The sequence below is a fragment of the Podarcis cretensis genome, assembly GCF_951804945.1.
Source record: "Podarcis cretensis genome assembly, chromosome: 1".
Taxonomy (NCBI): Eukaryota; Metazoa; Chordata; class Lepidosauria; order Squamata; family Lacertidae; genus Podarcis; species Podarcis cretensis.
The window spans coordinates 69561434-69577331 of record NC_137170.1 but is presented as its reverse complement, the minus strand read 5'-3'; the positions used below and the strand labels follow the sequence as shown (position 1 = coordinate 69577331).

The following is a 15898-nucleotide window of genomic DNA, read 5'->3' as shown; positions in this document are numbered from 1 at the left end:
TTGTCTAGAGTATCTTGTACCTCCATCAATTTTCTCTCAATATACTGTTCATTATTTTTAAATTCTTTTCTTATTTCGGCCATCAAGCTGTCATAATCTCTAATATCTCTTGCCTCCTTCCCCTCTTCTTGTTTTGAAGGCCTCCTTTCCGCTGGTGTTGCCACCCCCTTCTTAGAACCGTTCGGCATTTGTATATTTAAGTTTAGTTCTTCCTAGTATACTGTATAATATACTATGTGGGTAAGATATAGAGGTAACAAGGTTAACAAGGTTAACGTCTCTCAGATATTGCAACAAGAGTCCAAAATTGACTAAATTGGTACAGCACAAAAATTAACCCTTAATTAAGATCAGATATTAATAATACAGTTTTAACTGTACCTAAATTCAGACACGTATTTAAATCCTCAGAGTCTTATAATTAAATGTAGTAAACACCTGAACCTCCAGAAACGCTTCCAGATTCAGGGGGTTCTCAAACTCATAAGCAAGTTCCTGCGAAAACGTATTCTTTAACTTTGCATCCCGGGGTGTATGTCTCTTTAAATCCCGAAGAATCAAGAGAATCACAGCTGTCTCTGAAGCTCAAAAACGTATCCGGTTGGGGATGAAGAAGGCGGGTCCCCTTTAACTCACTCAATATGGCAGTCCTTTCACAGTCTCACCATCTTTAAACAAACTTTAAACAAACTTTAAACACAGTCTCACAGTCCCTGTCTTTAAACACAGAGCGCTGCTAAGGCACCTATATTCCACACTCCGTTTAAGTCCCAATTCTCCCCAATCCTGAGGTTTAAAAGCAAAAGTCCTCCACCGAAACCCGTGCTGGTTAAAGCGCTCTCCGTCCCGATGAAACAGAAAAGTCTTTTTCCCCTCTCCCTAGTCGATATAGTAGTTCAACTGTTACCTTGCCTCTGACACTTTATACTTTGTGTCTGAGGTCTTTCCACCACACACTCACTGGCAGCTTGTTTCCTCTTTTCCTCTTTTGTTTCCTCTCTGCCAGCGTCTTGCTATACTTTCTTTTCACCTTACCCCCAGGAATGGACTCCTCCTCCTTTTCACCAATTATTTCTTCTCCGCTGGGTTCTTATCAAAACGTTCCTTTAATCTTATCTAAGTAATTTCCAGTATTTCTTTATCCCCACTGCTTTTTCCACAGTGATTTATAGCTACTTCCCAGCTTCTCCGCTGTTGTTGGAGGTCCGCCGCTTTCCCTCGGAGTTTGAGGCTTCACAGCATGGAGTCTGTTGCCTCCCCTTTACACTGCAGCTCCAGCCTTGTTAAACGCCGGCAACACAGGCGAGCACAGGCAGCGTCGCAGGGTACCTTGTCCCGCAGGATTCCCTCCTGTGGTTTCAGGGTTCACGTAGCCTTCGCGACCCCTCTAAATCTCCATGCTGTTTGAGACTCCCCCAGAGGAGTTATCTCACACTCCTTTTCAGCGGCCGCGGCGTCCCGGAAGTCCCTAGTACTCTCTCTCAGGTACCCTCCTTTTGCTCCCTGTGCATGTCTTAAGCTTTAACACCTTGCACAAATTAGCTAACACAACACTCCAAGATACATTCAGCTATACAATGGATGGAAAGCCAGAATTAAGTTTGAATCAGGTGCTCATTGTGATACAAAAGTCTTTTAATGAATCCACAGAAGCTACTGAAGACCTGTAGGTGTCTGGATTTAATAACGATTCAGATATGGATGGACAAACTATAGCTTTAACCCAGACAAAACAGAAGCATTATTGGTCAGTAGAACAGAAGATCAGGAAACAAAGGCTCAGACTGTATTGCATGCGATTGCACTTCCCTTGAAGACTCAGAAACAGTCTGGGTGTCCTCCTGAATCCATCTCTAAGCCTAGATATGCAGGTCCCGGTGGTAGCCAGGAATTCTTTTGCATAAATTGAAACTGGTGTGCCAATTATGCCCATTCCTAGATTTGTCAGATCATCTTCTTACGTTTTACTACAAAATGCTAAATATGGGGCTCCCTTTGAAAATTGTTCAGAAACCTCAGCTATCGGAAGCATGTGACTGCCTTCACTGACTTCCAATGTGTTTAGGAGCACAATCCCTCTATAGCTTGGAATCAAATTACTTTAAACAACCACATTCTCTCATATGAACCTGCCTGGAGTTTGTTATTTTCCGGAGTGGTCCTTCTCTCAGTCCCTCCAGTATTCGAGGCACGTATATATTGTGTATTATGGCTGGTTTTGTTGTCAGTTGCCCTGTGCATCTGTATAGGATATAAATAAATTTGGCAGCAGAATGAGGAAAGGGCCTTCTCAATAACTGAACCCAAGCAGTGGGGCTTCCTCTATGGAGTCTCTCTTTGACTTTCTGTTATCAAGGCTTTTGGCCTGTGGGCTGACTTTATTTATGGCTTGCTTTAATATTTTAATGTAGCCTTGTTAGCTTTTATTTGGACAGCTGAAGTCTCATTTCAAAGCAAACTGACACAGCTATCCAGTAACTAAAGTATGGGGTTACAACTTGCATGAACCAGCAATTCAGCAATTAAACTGAGATTGGGATTAAGTCCAAGGCCATATGTAATCAGACTATGTCTTTTGTGTGTGTAAATACGGTAGATTTTTCTTGGTTTTACAATTTCAAATTCAACAATTGTTTTCCATCAAAAAAAGAGAATGAGAAATACAAAATATACAACATGGAATATAAGAACTAAAACAAAAAACATATTTTCAGAAGTTCTCTTTAACCTCCTGACTTCCTTCCATTTCCTTTCCTGGTTCTCATACACACACACACACACACACACACACACACAGAGAGAGAGAGAGAGAGAGAGAGAGAGAGAGAGACTATGTCAACAGGAAGTAAAGCAGCATAGAAACCTATAGCTTTTTCAAGAATGGACCCAGAAGTGTTACAAAGGCAGAACTTTAAAACGAAATATAGTAGTCAGATTTAAATTTAAATTTATATCAATATAATTTAATCATTCCCATGTTAACAAGAGCCCTCTTAAATGTATGTGTTAGGAAGGAGATAAAAGTTTTTCCTTAGAGAAGGACCATTATTGTTCTCCCTTATCCTATGAAACATGAAAGAGTAGGAGGGGGACAATGATTTCCCAGATTCCTGCAGCAAAGGGAAAAGCTGTAACCAGTGCTTCAGTTGTCAACACATTTCTGGAAGGCATGCCCACTGATTACATTGCCATTTAGTTTAAAGTGCTGGAGGGTGCCAATAACAGAAAACAAGGCAACACTGATATCTCACCAGTGTCAGTGAAAAATGTTTTAAGAGAGCTAGAAGCAGAAGGCAGAGGCAGTTTATAGGTACCATGACCTTTACAAAATTAAGTGCCAAGGGTCAACCTTGCCTGGACATAATTTCTTTTGATAAGGAAGTTTTTTGCCTAATCCCGGATGCAGAACTGTGAGCTGTTCCCATCTACCCAGAGAGAGAAGGAACCTGAATAGAGTCAAAAAAGCATTCATCATTTCACATATCCCAAACCTGAACTTGACACAGATTCTAGGCCAAACCTGGGCTAAATAAGCAATGGATGTATAAGGAAGAAAGAAAGAAAGAAAGAAAGAAAGAAAGAAAGAAAGAAAATTAGGGGTGTGGTGTTTATCTTCCAATCTAGAGTTTTCAGAGTAGGAAATGCAACCATGCAAGAGTAAGCTATTAAAATTCAGGATGAAGAAAAGTGCAACCATATTCATTTCAGTCTCTCAGGAAAACAAATTTGAAACAGCTGGATTACTCTCAACTATACAAACAGAAACCTTGTTCTCTCCCTCCTGCTGCTCCATTAAAACCACTGAAATTTAACTACTGGAGCCCCACAAGACAGAAACCATTAGCTTTTTCACAAAGAAGTTGCAAACATATCTTAAAAACAACAACAACAACTGCTGGCCAAGAAAATAAAATCTTCAAGTTCAGACAGTAAGACTTTCACCCTCTTTTCTGTCCCCTCTTCAAACACAAGCTACTTTTAAGATTTACCGTATGTTCCTCAGCACCCACCCTCACTTCTTTGAATTGTTGCCATTGTTAAAGGTGAAGAAAAATACATCATGCATACACAACCCTGTTAAAAAGCTTTTACTGTAACTCTTGAGAAACTGACATTTTCAAATGCAACTTTGGATACTTGTTTCCTCTGAACAAGCTTTTATTGTTAGAAGCCAAGTTATAAACAATTGAACTGATGGGTAGGCATGCAGTTTGTAGCGAATAAAAAATGCTGTGAAGCAGCAGGATAAAGGGAGGAGAGCAAGCTAAATCTGGAGAAACAGACATTATGATAATCTCTCAACAGAATAATTATTTCTGTGCAACAGTGTACAGGATGGGGAAAGGTTCCCAAACCAGGAATCATAAACAGTGGACAATTAGCAGGGACATAAAGCAAGTATTCAATAACATCCTCTCCAGCCAATTTCCCGTACAACAAATGCACAGATTTAATACATTTTTGGGGGGAAGATGCAGAAAACACAAAATCAAGCAATGCCTTCTTTCATTTAGAGAAGTGTTTCTGTTGAAGGGTTACTACATCCAACCAGCACTAGCACTCATTTTGCCACTGGAAAAGTATGCTTTCCTGTTCCTTAGCTTATACCATAAATTGCATGTGAAATATTCCAGGGTTGTAAAGTTAGGACTCTCACTGCAAAAAGGTAATGTTTCTGGAGCAATAATATGGAGTGGGTCATATCATACTCAAGACTAGATAGGTTTCAAGCAGCCATTTCTATGTTTCCCTTCAGGTCATGTATAAGTTCATTTGAGTTTGCAGCTAAGCTCCATTCATTCCTAAAGTCTTAAAAGAATACTCAACCAATTATTTATTTTTTAAGAAATGTAATCTAAGCATACAAACTAATATCTCCACGCTGAATCTAAACAAGGTTCAGATGAGCTAGCTGGGTTATTATAAAACTTAGGCAAGCATTTAAAATACTTGTAAACACATAAGCAACTTTGAGGGTCTACTGGAAGGCACACATATGGGGCGGGGGGCGGGTTTCCTATGCTCAACAAGGCTTACTCACTAGTAACTATACTCAGGACTGTAGCTATCTCTTTCCTCCCAAAAATCTTTGTTTCCTGTAGGACATAACTATCAGTTTAGAAAAGCGCTGAGCAAATTTCATCCCTTGCATTAAGATAATTCTCCCCCGCCCATGGGATGAGAATGGGATATAGTACTACTATTGCCAATGTAACCTGTTCATATGGATCTTCCATATCACATTCAATTGTTCCTTCTTGTCTTTTATGCCACTCAGGAAATCTATGGCCATTTCCTGCTGTAACAGTATGTAATGATGATGGTGGAAGATGCCCCTGGGTCTGGAAGATAACAAAACCATATTCTAGATATATATATTGGCAGAAGAAGGCATACTTAGCAGTATCCAGAACTGGAAGGTAAATGTAAAAATGCAAGTGAAATGTAACAGTGGTGTGTAATAAGCCTGCCAGCATTGCTTCAAAAGCAGATCAGCCATCCACATTTGCTGATTTTATCCATCATGAAATTAGCAGGGGCAGGAGCCACATATCCGGCTGTGTAGTAGTAGTGTGAAAGCACCCCAGACAACTAACTGCAGCAAATCCCTCACATTATCAAAATGTTTACTGAGGCTAGGGAACAAGGTCAAACTACACCCCCACCCTAGCATTATTGGCCAGAAGAAACATATGCAACTTCAGAGAAAGAAAATAGGAACGGGAACAGCAGCTAATGTACTCTCCTTTGTGCAAAGTGAAAGTGGAGATTTGTAGATGACAGGAATGGATGCCTAAAGCCTGCTTCTTCCAAGCTCTGCACCTGGATTCATGTGAACAATGAATAACTTATTTGTACGGTATCTGCACTTCTCATGGTCTGTGCATTTTAGAATTGTGATTAAGTGCCCTGTTCTCTCACATTCTTTCCCCCACCCTCTCTCTTGGCTCTGGCATCTACTACTTTTGTTGAAAAGTGTTACACTAGGAGACCCAGTTACTGTAAGATTCTTTGAAGCTATGCTGCCTGCATATATTTTAATGTCCTTCAGCAAGAACTCCTCCATCACTCACAGATGCCTAGAACAGAGAGGATACAAGTGAATAAATGAACTGTTGGTGCAGCAATACTGAAAAGTGGACACAGCTCAAAGCCTGTTTCCATATCCCCAATGGTTTGCATGCTCATTATCCAGACAAGTAGCTCAGGAAGAGAACCCGTACTATCTAAATGCATAGCCTGAACAGATTGGTCCAATTCCTGACAAACAAGCAAAAATCCACCAATCCACCATTTAGGGAACTCTGAACACAGTTTCCCCCATGTTTTGCCACACTCTCATTGTTCTGATCAACCCAGCTGTGGGTTTTCAAGCCAATATTTCAAATAAACTAGTTCTGTTTTGTATGTTAAAAAAAGAAGTCACTCTACTTAGTATTTAGGTTAACCTTCTGCCCATTTCTCATCCACAGCTGTACCAATCGATCTGGACAGCAAGTCTCACCTCTTGGACTGCATTCCTCAACTTGTACTGTGTGTCCTCCATCAGCTCTTCTACCTCTCGGAACATTTCATTCAGACTAGCTTCATCCTTGGGAAAGTTTAGTAGTACTTCTTCAGGCTGCTCATCTCCATCTGAAGCAGGAGCTGCGTGGGCCACCCCAAAAAGGACAGCCAGCAACAGGAGCTTTGAGCCAAGCAGGAACATCCTCAGAAATGTCTCACCAACTCCCTGGAAATAAATGCCAAAAAAAAAAAGAAGAAGAAGAAGAAAAAGGAACTGAACCCATTTTCATGACATAGGGAACACACACACCTTTCTTCCTAATCCTTTAATGGTGTGCAAACCACACAATGAAAACACATTTCTCAGCAAAGAATTCTGCGCACTGTAATTTAAGGGATGCTGGGAAAATTTGCCAAGGGGTAAACTACAGCGCCCAGAATTCTCTGAGAGGAAAATGCACTTTATAGGTATAGCAGGTAGGATCCAACCAAGCATATTCAATCCTCATTGAATAGTAAATGGCTTTGGGATGCCTCATGGGAAGAGTTTCATAATAATAAAGTTGTTCCGGGGTTCTCACCTTAAAGTTTCCCCCCCACCCCAAAAAAATTCTGCCAACTTTGCAATTCTCCCAGGTTTGCTGGTGCTTCCCTCTTACGTGCAGGGGCTGATGTTGAGACTGCAGAAGGAAGAGCACTTATCCTTGAACTTCAAAAACGGATATGCAGTAGAAGACTATGCCTATCGCTGGGCATAAGTTTTCATAGACCACATACATCCCAGACCACAATAACGCGTGAAGCATTTACCCGCACCACCCCTCCACCTCCTCCTCCTCCTCCTCCCATCCCACCTCTTCGTTGTTTCGAGGGAAGGGTGCTTGGACAGCCGTCTTAAGGAGGCAGCTTTAAAGAGCGAGGACGCCGCGCTCTTGTTTTATTTTAAAATTTATTTGGTTTTTCGAACTATAATTTCAATTAGGACGCCTTGCTCTGAACTCAGGCGAGGGGTGCCTGCAGCAGTGCCCGCGCAACTGAGAAGCCCTCCGAAACACACGTTGCAGCAGCGCGACATCCTCAGACAACAGAAAGAACCCAGGTGCCTCTTATCCTGCAGGAAGAGCCCACCTTCAAGGTTCTGCAGGAGAGCCCTCCCTTCACACGTGACGGGGTGGAGAGGGAGGAGAACAACGACCTGCCTGCACGAGGGCCGTTTCCCCAGCAGCCAGCCCAGCCCAAACCTTGGACGACGACGGCGGCGAGGAGCCCACTCCTTCCCGCTCCTGGGCGCGCGGACTCCACTCCCGCCGAGCCCACGTCAGCGCGCGCCCAGGGCGGCCGCCTCAGCCCCGAGCCCACCGCGCGCGCCGCCTCCTCCTCCTCCTCAATACCTGCTTCTTGCGGAGCCACAAGCCCTGAGGTAACCGCTCTCTCCCGCCTTCGCGTAACTCCAGGCCAGCGCGCACGGACCGCGGGGCGCCACAGCCGGCCTCTCTTCAGCGGGCTGCCCTGCTTGGGTGAGGGATGCTTTTCCCCACCTCCGGAGTTGGCTACTCCCGCCCGACTGCTGAGGAAGGAGACGCCAGAATCCTCCCTTCGCCCCAACAGAAGCAGGCGGCTGTGGCTCTGGCTGCTGAGCAACATTCACCGCTATTGGCTGCAGGCGAGGAAACCCAAACAGGCGCCAACAGGCAACCACAGATGAGATGAATGAAGTGGGAGGAGCCAAGGGACTGGGGTCCGGAGGGGGGCGGGAGGGCTAGGAGTTGCCCAGCTGCCACAGTGATTACCGGTAGTTGGTTGGGGCTGCTGGGGGCTGCCCAGCCACGGGTGAAACCTGAAAGAAGAGGGGGCACATTGTCATTCCCCCCCCCACAAAAAGGGACCCCCCCCGGGCTGGATGGAGAGGCCAGGTCAGCACGTGTCATCTGTGTGCCACAAGATGGATCTGCTTTAACCTGCTCATATTTTCTTGGAAGAAAGTTCCTTTGGCTTTCTTTTTCTTGCTTTCTTTCAAAATATTTTTTGTTAAAAGATTTTCTTAGGTTACAAATGTAGGTGAGTGCAGGTCGTGAGTGCAAGGAAAAATAATAAATGAATAGAAAGAGAACCTACCCAAGTGACACTGATGCACCCCTTCACACGTGATTAAAAGAATGCAAGTTTTACCACACACACACCCTCCATCCACTTCTCCCCCAACCTGATACTCTAATGTCTCACATGGAATGTAACTGATCTGTAGAAAAGTTCCCTTGGCTTTGAGGTTTACTCCTGTGTAAGTGGATAAAAGGAACACCTCCATTTTTTACCTCAAGCACAAGGGGGTGGGGTGGGGTGCCAAGATTATATGCACAGACTAATATTTAGTCATAGGGTGCTTCCAGACAACCTGTTTATTGTGTATCCCTCTTTAATTTGTTTGCAGTGAGATGAACGGGTATTGGCTGTTTAACAAGCATTCATTCTGCTTTGTTTTCAGGGAGGTGACATGTCAAAGCTAAGTGCCTATCCCACACTTCCTAGTGCATTTTCCTGGCATGTTTCCAGTTGCAAAAAGTCTGATCTTTGGGGGAAGTGGGCTTGTTGTGGATGATGTCCCAGTCAATTATAATCACAAACAATCATAGGTCAGATCAGGAACCCATTTTTTACAACGTAGAAGCTCAGGCCCTAGAGCAGTGGTTCCTAACCTTTTTGTGGCCATGCCCCACCTAAGTATTTCTAAAATCCTGATGTCTCCCCCCCATGACATATAATTCTTATTATTAACAAAGTGAACTCCTATTCACGTGGAGGAAGCCTAAAAGGCTATTCACTGTTAATAACTCATTCTTGAATTGCGCCCCCCCCCCCACTGTGGGGTGTATGCCCCACAATGGGAACCATGGCCCTAGGACTAATGCTCATATTACTCCTTAGCATGCACAGAGCATTTTCAGTACAGTGGTACCTCAGGTTACAGACGCTCCAGGTTACAGATGTTTCAGGTTACAGACTCCGCTAACCCATAAATAGTACCTCGGGTTAAGAACTTTGCTTCCAGATGAGAACAGAAATTGGCGGCAGGAGGCCCCATTAGCTAAAGTGGTGCTTCAGGTTAAGAACAGTTTCAGGTTAAGAATGGACCTCCGGAACGAATTAAGTTCTTAACCCGAGGTACCACTGTACTGGTGAGGTAGGAATTTGGTCATAGGATGTGACTTAAGGTAGTGTCTGGTAATAACACATAAGCTATTTCTTTGGTTCCTGTGTTACCAACCACTGTGTGACACTTTTAATGCTAGACCTTTATCTGTCCCTCTAAACAACTGGCATGGATGCTCCACAAAGATGCCACGAACACCTTTTTTCATGGCTGCCACATGCACACAACACTCCTCAGGTATCACCTGTACACACTCTTGAATAGCTGCAATAACAAATAGTAATGCAGTAATAAATACAGTACAATGGTGCCTCTGGTTGCATACTTAATTCGTTCTGGAGGTCCGTTCTTAATCTGAAACTGTTCTTAACCTGAAGCACCACTTTAGCTAATGGGGCCTCCAGCTGCCGCCATGCCTCCGCTGCCACGCAATTTCTGTTCTCATCCTGAAGCAAAGTTCTTAACCCGAAGTAATATTTCTGGGTTAGCGGAGTCTGTAACCTGAAGCGTCTGTAACCTGAAGCATATGTAACCTGAGGTACCACTGTAGTGCTTATTTATTTCATAACATTTATACACTGATTGCTGGGTGCGGGGAGCCAACCACCCTCAAATCAGTTTACAGTTTACAATATACCAGTATACCAGTTTACAGTATGCAGTATACCATTTCAGGAACGCTTGAATAGTCCTGCTGATTTCAGTTTAGATAGTTGAATCTGAATGTATAAGGAAGGGATGGCCACAGACATTTTAGTACCTGAGGTGAACCACAAAATGGTGCCTCTCCATTCCCAGTAGGGAAGAAGGATGTGCGGGCCATTTTCGGACCCAGAAGAGGGTGTGACGGGGCTGGGCTGGGCTGGGCTTTGCTTCACGGTATTACACGTGACACAGAGCCACAGCCAATTCTTACTCACTTGTGTACACACACACACACAGAGAGAGCCAGAAATATACATATTATAGTTTAGTGTGAACATTTTAAAAAAAATTTGCATGCATTCACAGAAAATGTAATCAGTCAGAAGAATAGAATACTTAGGATTTTTTTTTAATGGAAATGAGAGCTGGCTGGAATAAAAACAAGTCCATTGCTTGGCAGGCAAACAAGCAATTATTTAAAAATGATATATTGCCCACTGGTGCAACTAATAGACCAGAGAAACTAAAGGACAACAGTATCAATAGGACACAAGGATCTGTTTCTAAAAAATAAGTGAGAATATATTTTCCCTTAGCAGACCACATTTGAATTTTGTTTTAAAAAAAATCACATGGGAAAGATATCAAGGAACCAAACAGAACTACTGTTATCAGGGGTTGTGGCCATTGTCACAAGTTGTACAATAATCTAATGCTGCTCTAACATATAACCTTATTCAAATATAATTATAGCATTCTGGGACTTCCACGTCTCATCAAATGTTTGCATAAGACTTAGAAAGAAATATCTGTTCTGAGCTTGACTGTTGCGAGTCAAAACATTTTCTATTCCTAGAAGTGCAGATTGCTGTGAGATCACCTGGATTTCCTCAGCTCACACTTTAAAAAGAAAAGAAAAAGAAAAGCTAGCATTTTTAAAATTATTATTCCTGGTGGGCATAAAAACAAAAAGGGGAGACAGAGTAGTGAGTCACTCATTATGTGCTGCAAGAGCTATGCAACTAACTGCAAGGAAACATTAAACCTCTGAATCATTCTCTGTCTGCCAGACCATGGAAACCTGGCAGTTCTAGCATGGACATAAGAAAACGCTTGTCTCCCAACGTTATTTTTTTAAAACTCTGAAGAAATTTGACACTACAGTAGCTGGTTTTGAGACATCAAAAATGAGCTCGAAATATGTCATTTATATCTCTGAAATGTATCACTTTATTTTAAAGCAGCGCATGCAGATAAAATTCCATTTGTGACATTCAAACTGGTTATCAGCTTCTGTTAGTGCATTCTAGTATGCAAAGTAAGTTATAACCTCATCATTTGCCTTCATGATATTATGTGAGACAGAGGGCGAAGGGGAGGCAGGGTGAGTGATTTCAGTGCCCCATTACCACCGCAAGGTGGCCTTAGTTAAATATATATTTCAGCACAGCATGAGAGGCAGAATGAACATGCATCGGTGTTTTGATACTCCTGGGCAAAAAGTACTCATGAATGCTTGGCCAGCAGTGGAAACAGTGTATGGCAGGCATCCCCAACCTGCGGCCCTCCAGATGTTTTGGCCTACAACTCCCATGATCCCTAGCTAACAGGACCAGTGGTCAGGGATGATGTGAGTTGTAGTCCAAAACATCTGGAGGACTGAAGGTTGGGGGCACCTGATGTATGGCTTTCACCAATAGAGAAAGTAGCTGCATGAGGGGGTTGTGCTTTCCCTGTGTCTAAGAGACACTGCTCCCAGGTATTGGGTAAGAGTGTTGGTGGTGCATTACAGTTGAGGCGAAATGCAACTTTTGCATATGGCAAAGGGGAGGGGGGAAACATGAGAAGAAAGCATACTTTGCAGCAATCCTCCCCTTCCCTTTCTTACCTGCATACGGTGCTATTGGAGCTTACCTGCAGATGGAAATTAGTGGGTCCCCTGTGTATGGGGCTCCCTGTCATTTGAAGGTGAATGTTCACAATAGCTCTGGAATATGATTTTGGTCTCTGGATTGTGTGTCATGCTAATATAAAAAAAGCAAATAAATATATAAGCAATGATGCCATTGGGATTCTGGAATGATGACTACCCTAGTTGCAGCACTTTTTATAATGGCAGGCTTAAGTCCTTCATATCATCAGCAGTGAAATAAGTAGGAGATAATACCACACTGAAGCAACATCACTGTCATCAGTTTTAGAAAATGACTCAGTAGATCGGCCAAAGCTTTACTGATGACAGCAGTGTGTTGTTAACATCTTTCTCCGTAGTGTCATTGGAAGTAGGGATATGCCAGACATCATTCCCTGTCTTAGAGATCAAAAACAGAAAGGGAGGAGAGAGAGAGAGAGAGAGAGAGAGATGTTATTAATAGATTATACCACAATCTGGTATGGTTGTCACCATAATGAAGGACAAATAAGGGCAACCCTTGTATTAGCTAAGTGGGACAGTTGCTCTCTGATTGGAAGTTCCATTTTAAGAACTGTCTCTTCCTATAATAATCTGCCTTGCTTTGGTGCATTGCAAAAAGGTTATAGATTTCTTCAAGTGGAGGAACTCGTCTCATCATAGTTGATACTGGTGGTGTCCTAATAGTGCTCTGATAGAACTCCATTTTGCTTGTATGCGTGCAAGTTAAACCACAAATAGCTTTGGGGGAGAGGACAAGAAGATTGCAACATGTCTGTTTATATAATCAGATTTTCCTCTTCGGTGCAGCTCATTCCTCTTTTGGGGGCTGTTTACATTTAGGTGGCCTTCCCCTGGGGAACTAACACTGCAGATGTCTAGTGCTATGCCATCTGCCTTTCATGTTCCTACATCCATTATGCCCATGGCTGCAGCTTAAAGGACAATCTTGGTGGGTCGGGGGAATAACCTTTTTTAAAAAATAATAATAAAAAAATCACAGGAGGTATTGCAGAGAATGAGCACAGGGCCTCCATGGAAAGTTTTTAAAAACTAGAAGAAAAATAAAACAGGTTTGGTTGTTTTCATGGGTGCAGAGATAGATTTGGTCAAAATGGCATGAAGGAGAAACATGTGACATCTTGTATCGTGTCACTAATACAGTCTGTGTCTGTGTTATTACTGACAACAGTTTTGTGAATGGCCCACTTTTAATTATATCACCTGTGCTACTGTATTTCAGTTCCCTCTGGCCTCACTGTTTCTTCTTTAACTATGTGTGTATCTGTGATCCAGGATAGGACTTCATGCATCTGCTAAAGGGGACTCTAGTCCACAAGCACTTATGCTGTAATAAATGTATTAGTCTTTAAGATGCTGTAATGCTCTTGTTTTTTTGATGTAACAGACTAACAGAGTTACCCATCTCTGGCTGCTTGTGACCTTCAAGTGACAGGGGAAGACATGCCGCAATTCTCTTTGCTGTGGCTGATAACAGCATTTGCCAGCAACTTGGCATCCAAGATTGTAAGTTGGCAAACTGCATTTCTCCCACTAGGGGGCACTATTTGAGGTGATATCATCTGTCTGCTCCAGTCAGGGTCCACAAGCTCCTGCTATTCCAAGAATCTCATTTGTGTGTTATTTTATTTCTTACATTTCTATGCCTTCTTTCATCCAAGGATCACGGGGCGGTTTACATTATAAGAACACAAAAATACATAACACAGTAACAAACAGAAACAGTAACTCCTCCACCCTGACACATAGGTTGTTTAAGGCCTGGGAGAAGAGAATGTTTTTCCCCCTAATGCCTAAAGATATGTAGTTCAAAAGAAAGCAGTGTAATGCATTTGGCACCAGCTTGGCTGCAGGAGTTGCTGGAAGGAGTCATACAAGGCACTATCCAACCATCTTAGGAACTCCACTCCAGATTTGTGTAGGGTTTACCCCTTAGCCTTTTGTTGTCCTGACGATATCCTGCAAGGCAGGAACAGTTTCCTTAGAGGGGCCACCTTTCCAGTTTGACAAGCCCCACCTGCTCTTCAGCCCAGGAGATGTAATTTTCAACAACAACAAAATTCAGAGAAAACAAGCCATCCAAGGAGTTAATGACTTCTGTTGAACATCCACCAATACGTTATTGAGCTCATAGCAGTTATTTCTGAAATGCCAACTGAGAACTATTTCTGGCTGGCTAGAATCCATTTGGAGCAGCCCAACAAAAGATATAATGGGACAGGGTGAAACAAGGCCTGGATAGCTCAGTTGGTTAGACCATGGTGCTGATAACGCCAAGGTTGCAGGTTCGATCCCTGTATGGACCAGCTGCATATTCCTGCATTGCAGGGGGTTAGACTAGATGATCCCCAGGGTCCCTTCCAACTCTACAGTTCTATGATTCTATGATTCTAAGGGTGTAAGTGTGCATCTAGTGAAGTTCATGGAGCCAAGCGCTTTGAGCAAGAGCACTTAGGCCAGAACCTAAGGTTGTAACAGATAATCATTTACTTGGAACAGCATCCCCATTTGTATTTCTGGGGCATCAGCCCTGAGCCAATAGCAGCAGTTCAATAATGGTACAAATGGAACAGAAGAAGACAAGTACAAAAGAAATAAATAGAAGTCGACCGATCCTCACTGATGCAGCTACAAGCTTGTTTACGCTTTAATTCCACTTGCCGTCTCCTAGGTTGATAGAATCCAATTTACTAAAGCAGATAATGAACAGCCAGTCTGGTAAATTTCACTAGTTAGTGATCCTAAACTTTTTAGTGGGGAAGGAATTGAAGAAACTTGAAACAATCATTACAATTTATTTATTTTTAAATAAAAATATTTTAAAATAATTATTATTTTAAAAAGTGCTTTGACTTTATTCTGTCTTTTTTCTTTATTGTATTATTAAAACTCTTAATAAAATTTTTATAAAAAATAAAAATAAAAATAAAAAGTGCTTTGAGAGTCAGTGTGCTCCTGTCCAGAGCATTGTCGAGTATCCTAGAAACTAACTAAAACAGAGGTTCTTCTTCTCTTGCCCTAAATGGAATTTGCCTTTATGACTTTAAAGAAAAAGCATTCAGTGTTGAAGTTTAAAAAGGTAAGGTATTTTTAAAGGAGTTTTTAAAGTTTGCATCTCACCACATAGGTTACAGTGGCTCCAAAACTTTTTCCCAGACTACTTGAAAATTGCTGAGGGTCCTGGCAAACCACTTAAAATGATTTTTCTGCCTGTTGTAGCAATTGTAACATTCTGTGCCAGATGCTACAATCGTAACATGCTGCGCTAGATGCTACATAAGAACTTGTCACGATTCTTAAGGTTTGCATGTGGTAGATCTAGTGAAGAGCAGTTTCACAGTTTTGATTAAAGTTTTAAAAAAACAACCCACCACCATTCTATCAATATTCTTTTTGCTGCTTTCCTTCTCTTCCCGATGCCTCAGGTGTAGTTTCCTACCACCACAAATTCTGTGAAAAACATAAAAATTCTGAAGCACCAGAAACTGACAGCAAGAAAAATAGTTCATAAACAATAGGTTGGTTGTGCAAATTAAAGTAGATTCATCTAACTAAATATGCTTAGCACTGGCACTGCTTCACCCTTATGATTTTGGGCCAAACTAGCAGTCATGTTAATTGTATGAATGTAATTAATGGGCACCATTATTGTTAAGAAAATAGGA

At 42.3% G+C, this 15898-nt stretch overlaps 1 protein-coding gene across 4 annotated transcripts in view; it reads right to left on the bottom strand.

The window, feature by feature from the left end:
• Positions 1 to 8188, bottom strand: part of DKK3 (dickkopf WNT signaling pathway inhibitor 3) — a 31931-nt gene extending 23743 nt beyond the window's left edge. Inside the window, exons 1-2 of one of the 4 annotated variants that reach the window (XM_079966841.1) lie at positions 7899 to 8188; positions 6506 to 6733 (exon numbers count right to left, since the gene is read on the bottom strand). In XM_079966841.1, the coding sequence (XP_079822967.1) occupies positions 6506 to 6709 (204 nt within the window). In that variant the 5' untranslated portion in view covers positions 6710 to 6733; positions 7899 to 8188. Of the gene's footprint in view, positions 1 to 6505; positions 6734 to 7702; positions 7722 to 7748; positions 7838 to 7898 lie in introns of those variants that run through there. The other 3 variants (XM_079966843.1, XM_079966842.1, XM_079966844.1) reach the window with 3 other exon arrangements.
• Between the last annotated feature and the right edge of the window lie 7710 nt (positions 8189 to 15898).